The sequence below is a fragment of the Eubalaena glacialis genome, chromosome 9 (genome assembly GCF_028564815.1).
Source record: "Eubalaena glacialis isolate mEubGla1 chromosome 9, mEubGla1.1.hap2.+ XY, whole genome shotgun sequence".
NCBI classification, from domain to species: domain Eukaryota; kingdom Metazoa; phylum Chordata; class Mammalia; order Artiodactyla; family Balaenidae; genus Eubalaena; species Eubalaena glacialis.
Window position 1 is genome coordinate 4,714,879 of NC_083724.1, and position 17,672 is coordinate 4,732,550.

Genomic DNA, 17,672 nt, shown 5'->3' on the forward strand with positions numbered 1-17,672 from the left:
TGTAATTTGAAGCTATGTTAAGTGGGTAGACACTAAGGATCGTTATCTCTTCTTGATGAAATCATCCTTTTATCATTAGGAAATGCTCCTCTACCTCTCCAGTAAATTCTCAAAGTCTACTTTGTCTGATAAGTATATACTCTATTCTTTTTTTTTTTTAAACTATGTGTCATATTCTAAATATGTGTCTTGAATACAACATATAATTGCTTTAAAAAAAAAATTCAGCCTGACATTTTCTGCCTTTTAATTGTTTAGTCCATTTCCATTTAAAGTAATTTTTTATATCGTTGGTTTCAAGTATACCATTCTGGCTTTTTGGTCTTCTACTTGTGTTATCTGTTCTTTGTTCCTCCTTTCCTGCCAACTTTTAGATTGATCAAATATTTTTTAGTAATCCATTTTATTTCCTCCGTTGCCTTTTTTAGCTAAATCTCTTTGCTTCATTTTCTTTGTGGTTGCTCTAGGGGTTAACTATTATCCATTACTTACCACAGTCTGTCTTGAATTAGTATTATACTTCTTCATGTATAACACAAGAACCTGACAGCAGTGTATTTCCCTTCACCTTGCTCTAGTTCTTTGTGTAATTGTAGTCATACATTTCATTTCTACATATGTTATAAACCCTACAGTATATTGTAATTATTTTTGCTTTAAACAGTCATTTTTTTAAGTCAAGAAATGGGGGGAAAGAGCTTTTATATATACTCAGTATCAACACTTTTCACTCCTTTGTTTAGATCCAAGATCCATCTGATATCATTTTCTTTCAACCTAAAGAACTTCCTTTAACATTTCGTGTAGTGCAAGTCTGCTGGTGAAATTCAGCTTTCATCTGTCTGAAAATGTCTTTATTTCACCTTCGTTACTGAAGGATGTTTTTGCTGCTTATAGAAATCTATGTTGACAGGGTCCCCCCCACCTTAACACTTTCAACATGTCATTTGGTTGTTGCGTTGATTCATTCCGTTGCATTGCTTCTGATGAGAACTCAGAGATTATTTTTATCTTTGTTCTCCTATATATAAAGCATCTTACTCCCACCCATAGCTGCTTCTAATATTTTCTGTTTAGTTTTCAGAAATTTAACAATGATGTACCAAAGTGTGGTTTACTTTGTGTTTATTTTGCTTGGGTATCAGAGTCTTGGATCTGTGGGTTGATATTTTTATCAAATTTTGAAATTCTCCTCCCATTATTTTCTCAGATATTCTCTCTCTCTCTCTCTCTCTCTCCCCCTCCCTCCCCCCCACCCCCTTTCTGGAACTCCAGTTACATGTATGTTAAACTGTTTGCTATTGTCCTCCAACTCCCTGAGGTTTTATTCCTTTTCTTTTTTTCCGGTCCCCTCCCCACCTTCTCTTTGCTTCAGTTTGAATACTTTCTAGTGCCTGTTTTCATGTCTTCAGATTCACTGATGGCAGCCCATCCAGTGATGTTTTCCATTTAAGATATTGTATTTTCCAGTTCTGGAAATTCCATCTGGTTCTTTTTTATAGTTTCCATTTCTCTGCTGAGATTCCCCATCTTTTCATTCATTTTATTTATCTTTTAAAGTTTAAACATTTTCATAATAGACATTTTATAGTTCTTATGTGCAGATTCTGATATCTGTGTGATCTCTTGATCTGATTCTATGGCCTGTTTTCTCTCCTTGTAGGGGGTCACATTTTCCTGGTGGTTTTTTTGTTTATTTGTTCGTTTGCCTCTCAAGTAGTTTTTTATTATATGCTGGACATTATGGTTCTCACATTCTTGAGAGTCTGGATTGTGTGATCCTGCTTTGAGAATATTGCATGAAAAAGAATTGAGTTCTAACAGGCAGTTAAATAACTGGAGGACCAACTTCACCCCACTGAGGCTTATTTTTAGTCTTTGTTACTATGGGATTAGGGTGGGATTCCCCTAGGACTCGGGTATCCCTACACCTGAAGCGTGGCCGTCCTGGAGTCTCAGCTGCGTGTCTGGGGTGTTGAGCGAGATCTCTCACTCTGGCTGTCAGATGCCACTCAGTTCCCAGCTTCCCCGTAGCTTTTGTCTCCCAGGCCCTGTGGAGTCTCCCCTGCACACGTGCAGTTTTGCATTGACTAGTGACTCAAGTAAACCCTCATGCAGATTCCCGAACCCCTCCTGCCCCACTCCCCCCTCCATTATTCTGTCCCACATGGTCCAGCTGCCTCAGGGCCCCAAACTCCAATCCTTGTTTCCTGCTGCTGTGTTTGGGTTCCACTTCTCCCGAGCCATGGTTTGGAAAGTGCCCGTAGGTCGAAATCCAGGGCGAGTGAGGGTCTCACTTTGTGTGTATCCCTTCTCTCAAGGATCACAGCCCGTGCCTGTCTTGTCCAGTGCCTGAAAAGAGTTGCCTCTTATATTTTGTTAAGTTTTATGGCTTTTTATGATGGAAGGTGACTATGATACCTGCCCCTCCCTCCTGTCCTGAGCTGGAAGCTAAGCCTAGGTTTGAGGTCACACGGACCTGGGTGTGAATCCAGCTCTGCCACTTACCGGCTCTGTGACCTAGAGCAGTATATACAGCCTCTTCAGTTCTCAGTTTCCTTATCTAGAAAGCAACAGTTTGTTGTGAGGACTGGATAATACAAAGCATGCCTAGCATAGCGCTTGGCGTAGCTGAAGGTCTCAGTAGCCGACAGCCTTTATCAGTCCTTACATTTCCCTTAGTGAGCGAAGCTGCCAGCCACCCTGGATACGATCACTGCCATCACACAGTGAATTAACATGTCATTACGGAGGAATACGTCTTTGGTGGTGGTCATCGTCTTAAACATTCACTTTATGCAGTTAACTTTAGGATTGGTTTTGGTTTCTTTAAGGCAGGAAGTAAAATCCGTAGCTTTAAAGTTAAGAAAAGTAAGACTGTGCAATTACCAACTCATGGAAACATGGCTGGACCCTTCTGGCTTTGGCTGTTAAGGTTTTCATAGCCAAGGAGAGGGCAGCTGTGTTAATTCCTTCCACACTAGTTAACTGACACGCCCTGTGTGTTGGCCCCAGCTGGGGTCTAGAGACACAGTGGTGCTTGTGACAGGAAGGCACCTGTGTGTCCCTTTGTGGTAGAAACTGCTGATGTCTGTGGACCCGTCATCCCAGGGGGCTATGGAAACAAGAAGCGTCCCCACCCTCCCCTGCGTGATAACAGCGTGGACATGGACGTCACGCAGGTCCACGCGGTTCTCCGCCAGAACGTTCGCTCTCAACACCCTCCGGGGCTGGGGCCAGCAATCCAGGGTGTCGCCGAGGCCCTGCGGGGCCTTCTCTGGTGGTGACATTCTTTGTTATGTCTTCTCCACACCGTCCATTTTTAATATGTTCTTTGCCAAATGCATTCTTTTTCATTCCACATCTTCCTCCTCGGCTTCTTTTTTATTCCTTTTTGACACTTACTTTCAGTTGGACACACACCCACACTCAGAAAAACCCTTTTATATTTTTTTTCAGTGACCTTTTTTTTCCCCGCAGCAGGCAGCACTGGGGGGGGTCTTTTTTTTTTTTTTTTTCTCATTCTTCCTTCTATTTAAAATTTAACGGGCGTCTTTCTGTTCCTCTCTCCTCTAGTCTGCTGTGGGCAACTGCTCAAAGAGGCCGTGGCAGACAAGTCCAAGTACGGCGAGATGATCCGGCCCTTTTTCGAAAAGGAGATGGCAGGTAGGCCACACTTGCCGTGAATGCCACGACCTTCCAGGCGCTGAAGAGAGATTCCTCTGTGTGAGGCTCGCTGGGCACGCGGGGGCCCAAACTGGGGAAAAGAACCAGGGAATGGAAATTGGGCTCTCCGGTAGGCAAAGGCTCTGGTTTTGTTCCCTGATTGGTCCCCTTGGCTTCCAAGTGAGGGGGAGGGGTCTGTGGACATGATGCGTTTCACTGGTGGTGTGGAATGTTCCTGTTTCTCAAGAATGCTTGCTTTCCATAACTGATAACGCTTAAAACTGGGAGCCGGGGGGACTTCCCTGGTGGCGCAGTGGTTAAGAATCCGCCTGCCAACGCAGGGGACAGGGGTTCAAGCCCTGGTCCGGGAAGATCCCACATGCCGCGGAGCAACTAAGCCCGTGCGCCACAACTACTGAGCCTGCGCTCTAGAGCCCGCGAGCCACAACTACTGAGCCCGCATGCCACAAATACTGAAGCCCGCGCGCCTAGAGCCCATGCTCCACAACAAGAGAAGCCACCGCAATGAGAAGCCCACACACCGCAACGAAGAGTAGTCCCCGCTCGCCGCAACTAGAGAAAGCCCGCGTGCAGCAACGAAGACCCAATGCAGCCAAAAATAAATAAATAAAATAAATTTATAAAACAAAACAAAAAAAACCTGGGAGCTGGGAGAGGCCATAGTGCTGCCCACCTCCTTCATTAATTGGTGTACAAAAAAATACCATCGGCCAAGATTCCAATTTAATCAGCAGTCAGAAGCTAGAAGGTTCAGACAGCTTTGCAGATAGGGAGGACTGACCAGCCATTGGTCCTCAGGGGAGGCCGGACCAGATCATCTTTCCAGACCCCTCTGTGACCTACGCTCTGAAAGCATCCCCCAGATCTGACCCCCAGGAAGGCCACCACTGAGATCACTCTCCAGTCTCCTGAGTCCACAAAGGAGCCACAGAGAAGGGACCGAGGTACTGAGGACCTCAGAGCCGGTTCACGTCTGGGCTCGTCCCCGGGGCAGTGCATTTCCCACACCCACCTCTTCCACTCTTACGTAAAGGGCTGTAGCTCCTCTGTGCAATCAGTACAGGCTCGTTATCACGTCTGATATGGACAGGTACTTGCCGTGAAGAAAACCGACCCAGAGAGAAGGGGCCATTGTGATGGGCAGTGTGTGTGTTGTGAGGATGCCCTCCCCTTCTCCCACTGTTTTCTGGATGGAGGAAGCTGACGAGGAGGCGTGGGACAGGCAGCTTGCTCCTGACCTCAGCCCAAAGAGCCCCCCAGGAAGGACGTCCCGGCCTGGCCCTCCTTAAGGTGTTCTAGTCTCCAGGGTGAAGTTCAGGTGAGGCGGCACGGGATCCCTCAGACACAGTGATCTGCGTGGTGAGACGCAATGATCTCGGCGGGCGAGTCTTCATTCCTGAGTCACCGGGGTGGTGAATAGGATGGTGTGTGAACAGGAGCCCTGGGCGGCAGCGGAAACCAGTTGCCAGCTTTGGTGCTTCCCCGTCCGGTTCAGATCCCGCTGCCTCCCACCCCGGCCACGTGGCCCAGGCCTCTCAGTGGCGAGATGGAGACAGAAACCCCGGGTTGCAGGGTTGCCGTGAGGACGGGCTGGGGTGTGCGCGCCCAGGGGTGGGAGCAGCAAGCAGGGACGGGGGCCTGGCGCCCCCTCAAGCACACTTGCCCTCCAGCGAGGCCAGCTTCCCCTTTATTGGGGCAGGGGGGTGGGGGGTGATTAGCACCCCAAAGAACATTTGGTGCATAAATGAGTGAATAGGATAACAAGTTAATAGACTTATGTCACTGTAAACGTGGCTGCGTAGTATTCCATTGTGCAGACTGGAGGGCAATCTGTTTAATTCTCCACGAGAAAGCATTTCGTGGTTCAGAAAGAGAGACGATGACCAAGCAGATGAAGCACTGTTGACAGTGGGGAAATCTCGGGCAAGGGGATGCAGAAATTCCTTGACTCTTCTTGCAACTTTCCTGTACTTTTGAATTTTTTTCAACGTAAAAAGTTACGGAAAGTAAATATTCAGGCGGTTTCCAAATTTGCACTCCTTCAATAATACTATGATGCAACCTCTTGTACCGGCACAGCTTTGCAGACACCCCTAATTGTCTTAGGATAAATTGATGCCTGGGACCCATGAGCAGGTATGACTCGTGACACTGAAGTGAAGTGTCCCCCTCCCCGCCGTGTACGGAATGCTCGAGTCCTCCACGGCTTTGCCATCTCTGGGTATTGCCAAGTTATTTGTTTTCTATCGCGGCTGAAACAAACTTAGTGGTTTAAAACAACACAGATTTATTATCTTACAGTCCTGGTGGTCAGAAGTCCTAAAATCACGTGTTGGCAGGGCTGCATTCCTTCCTGAGGAATCCCTTGGGGAGAATCTGTTTCCTTGCCTTTTCCAGCTTCTAGAGGCCCCTTTCTCCATCTTCAAAGTCAGTAGTACAGCATCTTCCAATCTCTGTCTCTCTCTGACCCCTAAAAATAAACCCAAGGAGCCTTTTCACTGGTGGGCAAGAGGCAGAGTTGTTTTGGGGTTTTTTGTTTTTTGTTTTTTTTCTTTCTTTTTTTTTGGTGTATACCTAGGAGACAGTGCAAAATTCCCAATTTCCTATAAAGTGAGCGAGACCCCGGTAGCTTCGATCTTCAACGCTTTGTGCTAATTTTTTTCCTCTGCGACCCTCTCTTTGCTTAGACAATGTAGCTCTATACTGTTGCACTTCCTACAGCATTAAAGACACAGCAACCACCAATATCATATCTTCCTAACAGAAGCAATAAATTCTGTCATTTCACGAATCGTGATCTCACGGGGATAACAAAGAATGCATTTACATTCATCACCACTAACAGGGGCTCATTAGTGGGCTGTGGAGACGCTGCCGAGAGAACCAAAGCGCTCGGCTGGCAGGACGAGCTCGGGAACCACCCGGGTCTGGCCGCCCGCATCACCACCAGCGGAAACAGGACCAAAATTTAAATGATTCTCCACTGAAGTCGGGATGGAAAACGAGGTCAGACTGAACCCGGAAGCTCTGCGTGGCCACCTCGCATGACGGCGGCTGGCAGCTTCTGGAAGCCAGCACTGCTGGCATCTGGCATCGGGGTCTCAGGTGCAGGTGCAGATCTGGGAGTGGGAATCAACCACATCACACCTGAGTTCTGAACCCAGTAGGAGACAGACCCAGGGTCTGCTGGGAGCATCGGATGGAGAACGTGGCAGGGATCTGAGGGCACAGTTGGGCTTCCTAACATGACCCCTGTCCCCCAAGTCCAGGCCTGGGGACAAGCCAGTTGGGATGCAGAGGTGACACCTTACAATAAACGGCCGCACCCCGACGGTGAGGACGGGGAGACCAGCCCAGGCCCTCCCCAGGAAGAGCCCTGAGTAGGGGCTTAAATGGGAAGGGAATCCCTCCACACCAGGGGCGAGGGCCTGCCAGCTGGAGGGTGGGAGCTGGAGGGACAAGACCCGTCGGATGAGTGATTCTCCTTTCCGGGCAAGAGTGAGGCGGGGTGGAGGCAATACATCCTCCCAGCACTGCCCTGGATCAGGAGGTTCCTCCCGAATCCTCATGAGCAGCGAGGCATGGCCCTGAACGCTTTCAGCCTGTTGACAGAATTTCTGGGAGAAGGAGACACGGCTGCCCCTCCACCTTGTGGGACCATCGAGGCGACGCAGATTTCCCTTCTCAGAACCCTGGGCGTGTTTCGGACATCTCTGCTGGGTGTCAGCAGCATTCCTGGGAAGCCCCTGCCAGTGTTTTGCGTGTGAAATCCAGAAGGTTCCAGAAATCCTACAAGGTTCAGGGAGCTCATCTAAAGGGGCAGAGATTCTCGTAAGGACATAGAGGCCTCATCCCCGGGGGCAGAGCCCCAGCACCTCGGAGCTGGCGGATGTCACTGCCGGAACATCCTGCCCTGCAGCCAACCTAGTGTAGAAACCGCCCCCGTCATTACCCCCACCCCCAAAGGCAGGCAGTGCCTTTCCGGGGGCTGGACCTCCTCCACTGGGGACTCTGCCCCGTGCTCCTGGCCGCTGGCTGACTCGGCCTCACCCGCTGCCCGTCTGTCTCTCTGCGGGATCCCTGCCCTCTCCCCACGTGCCTCGGAGCCGCAGGCCCCAGCGACGGGCAGTGTGGTTACCACAGTGCACCCCGGCCACCCTCACAGCCCCAGCCGCCACCAGCAGCTCAGAGAAGAGACCCAGATGCCACCTTCCCCCCAGGGAGCCACTTCCTCTTATTTCCCCACTGCGGGGCCTCGTGATGTGATGTCCCAGCCGTGACCTCTGCAGGCTCAGTTACGTTCTCTTTTGTCCTCACAGGTGCTGCCAACACCTCCTCCTTTCAAATCAGCAGCAAAATTAATAACTGTTGCTTTCCCATCTTTCCACATTTACTGGGCAAAGGACTCCAGGGCCCCGTCTTAGCTCGTCCGAAATCTCTTGATCCTGGGCTTTTGGCGGCCACTCGATGCTGTGGGGAGATGCTTATTCCGTGCTCCGGATTTTGAGATACATAGGTCTGACCTCCCAAACTCGTTCCGACTTGAGCTGCGCTGAGCAAATCTATTCCCTGGGCTCCACGCGGCGCTCCCAGCGCAGCCACCTCCCCGGCAGCCACAGAGCGGGGCCCGCACACGACACACGGGTCCAGGCCGCACGTCATGCAGGCTTGACGGCCCGGGAGCTCCCGTTGCTTTTACGTGGCTGCAGAACACGTAAAAACTCTTCTGGGCTTTTGGAAAAAGAACTTCTCAGCTGCTCGTATGCCATTTAAAGTCCCACGGTCGGTGCTGGTGAGCACTATGGCCAGTGTGCACTAGGGCCATGCGTGCAGTGGTTCTTGTTTTCTCCCCCAAATCAGGCAAAGGAGCAGCTAGAGCTCAATTCTCTGCTTCAATCGCCGGTGAGTCACAGTGGCCACCACCTCCAAATGATGTGCCCTGAGCCTTCTCTGGGCTTCATTCCTACCAAAGGGCCTTCTGGAAGGTGAGATTCCTTAACCCTCAGGATGCAGAGCTTCCCAAGGAAGGCAGCCCCCTGTCTTTGCCCATTGGAATGTCTCATTTCCCAAGTTTCACTTAGTACAAAACCAACCCTTCTCATGGGCCTCAACTCACCCCATCAGAAAGAAGTCTGCATTGCTTTATTTTTAGTCCTTCTCCTGGGAATTTCAGCCATAACTTACGGTCCCATGGCTGTTGGCAGTAGGTATAACCTCATTCCAGATTGCTGGGTCTAATTAGTGGTACACCACCGTCTCTTTGGTTCAGAAGGGTTGCCTTCTACCTGGGCTCTGGCCATTGTTTTCATTCTCGAATGTTGCTTGCGCTTTCTCTGGAGCCCGGTGACCCAGGGGAGATATTAAAACAGCCAAAGGCATATTTTGTCTTCGTTGGTTTAAGTCTTTGCTCTAAGTGTGTGAGATGCTTGTCTAGATCCGTCCCCACTGCGCTCCGAACGTGCTGGGATTGTCAGGTTGGGGGACCGCCGGCGAGGGCTTGTCCCCGGGGTGGGGTTTTCAGGTTAGACCCTAGCTTTTCCCATCTCCTGTCTCTCCAGGAGCGGAAGGGAGAACTGTGCACCCCAGCACCTGCCAACCTGGCTCACTGGCCAAGTTACGGGGCGCTCCTAAGTCACTTCACCTCTGTAACCAGCCCCTGCCAGCACTTCAACAGCAAGAGTGATTCAATTAAAAAAGGCCCAAGTTCCTTGGTGCACTCGCCACACATATACTGACTTTCAGCTGAGAAAACAGCTATTTAATTGGCGTAATAACTTTCCCCTGAAAGCGCAAGTCCTGGTGTGTAGAAAAGGTAACGCGGAAGACAGATCATTACCAAGTGTTACCTGTGCCCCGTCCCATGTACCCCGTGTCTCTGAAATATTTCTATCTGGAGAAGGTCCCTCATGGCCTAATAGAACCTGAGAAGAGGTGGGAGATTTGAGGGAGATTCCAGACTCTAATTTGCACCCTTTCCGGTAATGAGACCTCACCACAGCCAACGCAGCCATCGGAGCACAAACAAGCCAAACCAGCCCCAAATTGGCATGATTATGAGCGTTTTCGAGAGCCTTCCACGAGTCCGTATCCCAGGAGGCATGGATCAGAGCTCAGCCGAAGTGCTGCCTTTTTTTTTTAGGGGAAATTAATATTCTCATCACTAAATGCACACCAAAGATTCGACAATACACCAGCTTTTCTCCTTTGTTAAAACCTTGCAAAGAGTTGCTGAGTTGAAAGACAAAGTAAATCTTCCCATCCGAGGAGGTAAGCGGAATGCTATTTCTTGTTTTTTAACGGTGCGGCCTCGGTGAGCTGCAAGCTGTCTTACTGCAGAGGGGAGACCCCGAGGGACCCCGGCCCGTTTCCAGCAAGTCTTTGCATGTGGTGTGTTTGTACCAGCTGAAGACAGCGCATGACTCTCTAAATAATTTACCAGTTGATTAATAGACTCACAGGGGTATAATTAGAAGAGGGAGAGACAGTGGGTACAGTAACCGGTACAGTGCTTGGGGGAACAGGAGCCTTTATTTTTTTAAAGAAACTTTCTAGGGTGCTGGGCGTTTGAAGATAACTTGGGAAGAGCTCAGTGCCTCTTCTCTTTTGAAGTGGAAATAGGACAGTTTGAATCCATCGAGTTTAATTTTTCACAAGCTTTAGGGGCCCCGCAGTGCAACTCCCTTTTTATTATTGAAAAAACTCTACATTTTTCTTTCATTTTTCCGCACACACGCGCGCGCGCACGCATGCATTCCAAGCAGTGAGTAATAAACACATTAATTTACTCTTTTACCCGGCGTGTATTTTACGCGCTGCACCTCCCCCGGATGTGTCCCCACACGTCCCCTTGGTGCCCCCATCCAGAGCCCCACTGTCGGGCTGCCTATCGGTTGATGAATGGACACCCCTGTAATTTATGCATTTTGAAGGCACCCTCACCTCGCGGTCTGACAATGCTTTTGAAGTAGCTCCTTCTTTCCAGTCAAACTTTTGACTTTTCCGCTGGGACTACTACAAAGGTTTCCTTCTGGAAACTAGGTAGGGGTCTTCCTGCTGAGACGGCCCAGCAGAAGCAGTGGGTCTCAAAGTCGGGGTGCGTTGTGAGGGCCAGAGACCTGTAATGAGGACAGCTGTAGAAGGCTTTATCAACCGGTTTGCGCCCCTAGAGGGTCCAGCTCTTAGTCTGTAAAAACTAGACTTTGATTGCAAAAGCATCATTATTAAAATGATGCTTTGCTGGGGCATCAGCCAAAGGTCTGTGGCCAAAAGGTCGCAAAGCTGTTTGTTCAATGGCCAGAGCAGTGGGGAAACTGAGGCAGCGAGGGGCTTTCAGTTCACTCGTGCATCTGGTCAATGAAACGTCTCTCTCCCCCAAGAGACAGGGGCCTGTCTACTGTTGCCTTGTCACCAAAGAGGGGCAGCTCAGCTGTTCTTGTTGGGCTGAATGTTCGTCGGGGGCTTGCTGTGTGTCAGGCGTGCAGCTCACAAAACAGAAGGGGAGCCCAGAGGTGCAGGGCGTCCTTCTCACTCCGACCAAAGCTTCTGGAAGCATTTCCCCTCCACGGGCAGCCCTGGTGGTTTCCAACCCACTCAGCTGTGAAATCGTCTTCGACAGGCCAGGCCCCGAGGCCCAGCCTTCTCCTCCAGCTAGGAGGTCTCCCTGCGCAGCCGTCTGGCCAGCCCCTCACGACCCCCTCCAGGCAGGTGCAGCTCGAAGCCCCTTCCCGTCTCAGAATGCCCCGGAGGGGGAGCTGACGCTGGCTTTCTCCTCGGGCTGTGAGGGAGGCCTGAGGTGTGGAGGGGAGGCTGCCCTCGGTGACCTTCTGCGGCCCCTACACCTCGGACGGTCGCCACGTCCCTGGAGACCCGCCAGGGTTTGTCAGCTAGAAGGCAGCGCTGCAGCTTCCCCATGGGGAACGTGGCACAGCTGTGATCGCCGGGGAGGGGAGTGCGGGGCCCATGCCCTCCAGCTTTGCCCTGAGCGAGAAGGGGGCTCGGGGTAGAGCGAAGGGGGGTGTGTGGGATGGGGCAGAGAGACGCAGGAGGCGAGAGGTGAGGGAGAGTACAGAGCGTAAAGAGAAGTGCCCGTGCCCTTCCCTCTCGCCCATCCTCCCTGGGACCTGCTCTGGGACCCAGGGGAGGGGGCGGGGAGAGACACCTCCCTCTTCCTCACCTCTCACCTCAGACCTCCATCTACCCCATCTGTGACCTTGGCTGCTAGAACTCTGATCTCACCACCCTCTCTCCACTCGGTCACGGTTGTGTTACCGGGAGGTAAGAAGGACCTCGTCCGGGACCCCTGCCAGCACCGCCTGCTGCATGCTTCTGCTTATGGTCTGTCTGCGCCCCAGTCCCCACGGCCAGCGTGGCTCATACTAGGAGCTCAGCTATGTTCGCGGGTGAACGAACGATTTCACAGCTGAGCGCCCAGCACGTGCCCTGGGACAGTGTGGGGTGGCAAGAGCAGGCAGGCACGCCCCGTGGCGTCGGGGGCCCAGAAGCTCCCCTCTGCTGCCTGCATTTCTGTGTAGGTGAGACCCCGTTTGTCTCGAAGGAACAAAGGGAGAACAGGCGATAGAAGGCAGCAGGCAGCCTGACGGGTTTCTAGACAGGTGGCCAGTGACGGTCACTCCTCGACAGTCAAGGGAGCGGCTGCAGGTTTGGGCTGTGCAATCACCACTTGATTCCAGTTCAGTTTCTGCCACTGCCCAGCTGCGTGACCTTGGGCAAGTCACCCAACCGCTCAGAACTACGGTTTCCTCATCTACAAGGGTGAGCTTTTCACAGTATCAAAGTCATGGCTTGTTAGGTATCTAAATAAAAATGTGTCTGTAAAATGTTTAGCACTGTGCATGGCACATGATAGGCCACTTATTGGATACTTACTACTATTATTATTAATAGTTACAGTATTGTCATTGTCGTAATTGTAGGAGAAGTCATGGTAGTAGTAGCAAGATTGTTCGGTAGATGGATGTTTCACATGTGGATTTTTTTGGCATCGTATTCTCTTCCTGTGACTAACGTCAGCTTTGGGTGCCTGGTCCCTATTGGTCACCAGGAGCTGGCAGGAGCCCAGTCTGCTCCACGTCTGGGGCTCAGTTATCTATGGCAGCCACCCTGCAGCGTGACAGCATAAAAGGACATCTGTTTCATTATGCTCCTGATTTCGTGCACTAGGATTTCAGGCAGGGTGTGGCAGGGACGGCTCCACCCCACACTGCCTTGGGTCTTACTTGGCATGGCTTGAACAGCTAGAGGCAACTGGGCTGGCTCCTCTGGGGCTCTACATGGGGTTCTCGTTTCTGGTGTCAACCTGGTTCCTTGGTTCTTCTCCCTATTGCATCTGCTGGGGCAGAATTCTTCATCCCCATGCCTGGGGCCTGGAGTGAGATGCTTGGACCGTCTGGGGCTGGTCAGACCTCTCTCTGTGCAGCCTCTCCACGTGGCTAGCTTGGGCTTCCTCCCAGCATGGCGGCCTCGGGTTGGTCAGCCCCCTTATGTGGTCCTAGCTTCCCCCAGAACAAGCATCCGAAGGAGGCCCAGGGCGGCAGTGGTGGATGGGGTGGAGGATGGGCTAAGCTATGTCTTCTGCTGAGCCAGCCTCAGAAGTCCCAGAATGAACTTCCATCAAGCTAGTCAATAAGACTAGCCCAGATTCAAGGCGGGGGGGGGGGGGGGGAGGGGGGAGGGGGGCTAGAGTCCCCTCTCAGCGGTAGGAGTGGCCACCTCTAATCTGCCACCCTAGGGAAGGCTTGCATTGAACGTTCTGGTTTGGTTCAGGATTGGCTGCATCCCGTGACTGGGTGAGGCTGAACACAGATGGCCTCATGGGTCCTCAGAGCTGGGGGTGGCCTGACTTCAGACATGCCACGTAGGGGCTTGCAGGGAGCTCAGAGAACTGAGAGTCCAGTTCTCTTTTAAAGAGGAAGAAACCCCAGCTGGGAGGTAAAGTCACTCACCCAAGGGCACGGTGCAAATGGAATGCAGAATGGAGGGCAGAATTCATGCTGTTTCTTCCCCTGAAAGGCAGGCAGAGAGCAGAGGTGGAGCAGGTGACCCCAGAGCCTGATGGCCTGGGTTTAATTCTGGGCTCCACGACCTGTTAGTGTGTGACCTTGGGCAAGTTACTTCCTCTCTCTGTGCCTCAGTTTCCTAATCCGTAAAATGGGGTTGCTATGAAGATTACATGAATCAATACTTGTATTAGAGAAAATACATGCTCAGAACAGAGCTGAGCTCATAGTAAGCACTATGGCACACATGCTTGTTAAGTAAATATGCCATCGCGTCTTTTTGACCCCAGAATATGGGGCTCATGGTTGTTCCCTGGTTTCCCAGTAGTTGCTGATTTTCTCCTCACAGATCATGTGGGCAACAGCTTTCTCGCTGCCCTTGAGATGTGGGCGGAAGTAACTGGTTCTGAGCCCCGACTTCATTAAAATGGAAGGAAAATCGTGCTCCTTAAACTCTTTGATCCGCAGTGTACCGTTAATGTTAATACTCTGCACTTTACAACAATCTGGTCCGCATCTGGACTGCTGGCCTCTTCTCATTTTCCACTGAAAGATGTAAAGCTGCGTTTTAAGATTAACTAATTACCAAATCGTTATACACAGTGTGTCTAAGTGAGCATTTTTATTAAAAGTCTTATTAATTTGCTAAGTGAAGCCCCATTTATTTACAGAAGAATGGTTTTTTTTTGAATTTTATTTTTTATACAGCAGGTTCTTATTAGTTCTCTATTTTATACATATTAGTGTATACATGTCAATCCCAATCTCCCAATTCATCCCCCCACCCCAGAAGAATGTTTTTAAATGGTCTTTTTTTTCTCATCTAAAACCTCATTAGCAAGAGAAGCCCAAGGGCCCACTGCTCCAGAGCCGCCTCTCAGCTGTGAATGGGTCAGCAGTGTTGGCATCTCAATCTTATCTTTGCTTTTGGCCCCAGTAGGCGTGGCAGAGAGGGGAGTGATAGAAAGCGGGTAGCCGCTCACGGAGGGATGGGCAGCACAGACCAGCTTCCTGGCTGGTGAGAGTCCCAGGCCTAATGTACTCTTCTGGACTTGAAAAAAAAGCCAATATTAAAAAATTGTCGGCAACTATAAGAAGAAAGCTTCCTGTTGAAACCCAGGAAGTTTCAACTTGTTGGGGGAAATAAAACTTATTTTATTTATTTATTTTTAAAAAAATATCTGTTTATTTATTTATTTGGCCACACCGGGTCTTAGTTGCAGCATTTGGGATCTACTTCCCTGACCAGGGATCAAACCTAGGCCCCCTGCATTGGGAGTGTGGAGTCTTAACCACTGGACCACCAGGGAAGTCCCAAAAACTTTTAAATTATTTTTTAAAAATTGTTATTTCCTGGCACCATTGTCTGCCAAGCAGATTTAAATGTTGTTGTTAAGTAATAGAGATATTAGGTTACAGACTTTTGGAACCTAAAGAAGTCTTAAAAGACATCCGTTCCATCTTGTGCCTGGGAAACACTGGCTGGCCAAGGCAGGCACTTGGCCGGGGGAAGTGACTTGAGTTTACGAAGGAGGCCAGCTCTCCCAGGGGCTTGGTCCCCCCGAAGAATTGTGGAGTACACCCATTCGAACAAGCTGGTCTCTCCTTGTCATCTGCTATACGGGTTTTAGAAATGTTCTGTTCATCATTTTAAGTGCTCACTTGGGGCGCAGGATCCATGGTTGACCAGCAGGTGGCAGTAAATAATAAACAAAGAGCTTCGCTAATGGAAAGCCTGGCCCGAGGTCCTGGCACTGTGGCGCTGCAGGTCCTTCTAAGACACTCCTGATTCCTGGTTACAGCAGAGAGGAGGGCTTGCAGGCCTCAGCTGCCAGGAATCAGTGTCATCCGAAGGGTAACGGTCTCCCAGAAATGGTGGAGTTTAGCTTTCACTGAATTACAGTGATAGTAAGTCGGGGCCCGGAAGAGCCCAACCCATATCCTGGGTCAAGCCCCCAGCAATGTGGGGAAGAGATAGATGTGTGGGAGGAATGAGAGCCCCATTTCTTTGGAGCATCAGTATGCATGAGATGGAAATGAAAAACAGAAACGAAAGCAACCCCTCTTTCTCCTCCGCATCTGGGTTCCTTTCCAAGACTCTCCCACTGGGCCTGATCAGGAGGGGGCGGGGTCCGGGAGCTGCGCTGGGATGTTGGGAAGCGGGAGGAGAAGAAAATGCTGAGTCTCCCACGACCCCCGACAGATGCCAAGTGTCCCCTTTACTTGATTTCAAATGGGGCCTTGAAGAGGGAAAGACGTTGCAGGGGCAGTTACAGGCTGCGTGTGTGTGTGTATGTGTGTACATGTGTGTATGTGTGTGTGCATGTATGTGTGTGTGCGTGTGTGTAGGAGAGGAGGTAAGCGCGTGCACTGTATTGTGTGTAGAAGGGTGTGGAGTGTAGAGCGTGTGTGTTGCGCATGGGGGGGTAGCGTGTGTAGGGTATAGGTAGGCGTGTAGCAGGTGTGTAACATGCGTGTCCTGCAGGGGTGTGTAGGGGTGTTATAGATGAGTGCCTGGGCGTGTGTAGTGTGTCGGTGGGTTTCTGAGTGTGTGTGTCGGGAGTGTGTAGGGTGTGTGGTGAGGTCCTCAGCTTTTTCTGATCTGCCCGGGGCTGGTGGGAGGGTTAAATGGCTTGTCCTGGGTGCGTCAACCAACCTTGGGTCTTTTTACCTTGAAGCACCGGCTGAGGGAGCCCTTTCCTTTTCTCCACTTTCCGTCCTAGCCGTTCAGGGCCAGCGCCAGCAACCTCGGTGCCCCTCGGGCCCCTCCCCCAGCAGCTGAGCCCTGGGTCAGGGATGCTCACGGGGATGCAGAGGCTTGGACCACAGGCGGCAGGAAGGGGTCGGGGGAAGGGCTCCGAGAGAGTCCCTTCTGCCCTTGGCTCTGGCTTCCACTGGACAAATCATGAGCTGGCCTAGGTATTCTCTCGGGGCCCTCCCTAACGAATGCCACTGGCATTCTGAGCTGGACTTGACTGAGGATGTCAGACCTACAGCATGGGAAGAAGAGTCCTGTCCAGTCACCTCATGGTGGCCTGACTCACGGGGGTACTTTCTTCTGTCTGAGCCGTAGGATTGATATGCAGGAGGGAGCTTGACCTGGGGCCCAGGCCTTTGAACAGGAATGCCTCCCCTTCAAGACCAAGGGTGGGCCAGGTGTCCTGGGTGGGGTTGGTGGGGGACCTGGTGGGTCCCCATGGGGCCTGGGAGCCTCTCGCCTGTGACCGAGGCTCCCCGCCCACCCCTCGAGCACAGCCAGCTGGCAGGGAATACGTGGATTGAGATTTTAATAACCTCGAGGTCAATGTGAGGACTGCCATCTTTTATGGAAGATTTTCAGAAAAAAAAAAAAAAAACACCCGAAACCATGTGATGTGGCCTTTATGAAATAATGGGATATTCATATCTTGCACTTTGCTAAATTTAGGGTTGACAGGACATTCCGGAGAGGTAGCCCTTGGCAGTAGCTTATACACAGGGTAAGATGTTAACTGTCAAGCCCAGAAATCAAGCCTGAGGCACCTGACTCAGTGGAGAAAGACTTGAGAGCGCACTGAAAATCTCTCTCCGGGAGGAGGATGAAGGCCGATGGACAGCGTTATCAAGGAGACTTTCAACTTCCAGCAGAACACAGCGGCCGAGATCTGCTCTGAAAAGGCTGCATTTTTGCTGAACCGGCTGGTCAGACCATGTGGGGTTGGAAAAGTGAGTCGATGGCCTACAGGGGGAAAAAAGGTGGCAGCCAAACAAAGGCACAGAGCAGAAAACCTGATACAGGAGATGCAGGGGTAGGGCCGGGAAATGCACTGAAGGCAGGGTCTTCCCGCCTCACCCTTCACCCCTGGGCCTGCACTCCGTGTCTGTGTCCGGGAGGGCCCCGGAGGCAGTATCCAGAGGGGTCTGTCATTTGTTTTTGCTGCCAGCAATGTCTCCCAGCCTCCAATGGGGGAGCACAGCCCGTCCCTGCGA

The 17,672-nt window shown here is 51.0% G+C and overlaps 1 protein-coding gene across 2 annotated transcripts in view; it reads left to right on the forward strand.

Moving 5' to 3' along the window:
- The window catches only part of AK8 (adenylate kinase 8), a 138,076-nt gene that overhangs the window by 56,724 nt on the left and 63,680 nt on the right, over positions 1–17,672 (forward strand). For both annotated transcript variants that reach the window (XM_061200898.1, XM_061200897.1), the window contains exon 10: positions 3,577–3,666. In XM_061200898.1, the coding sequence (XP_061056881.1) occupies positions 3,577–3,666 (90 nt within the window). The remainder of the gene's footprint in view (positions 1–3,576; positions 3,667–17,672) is intronic.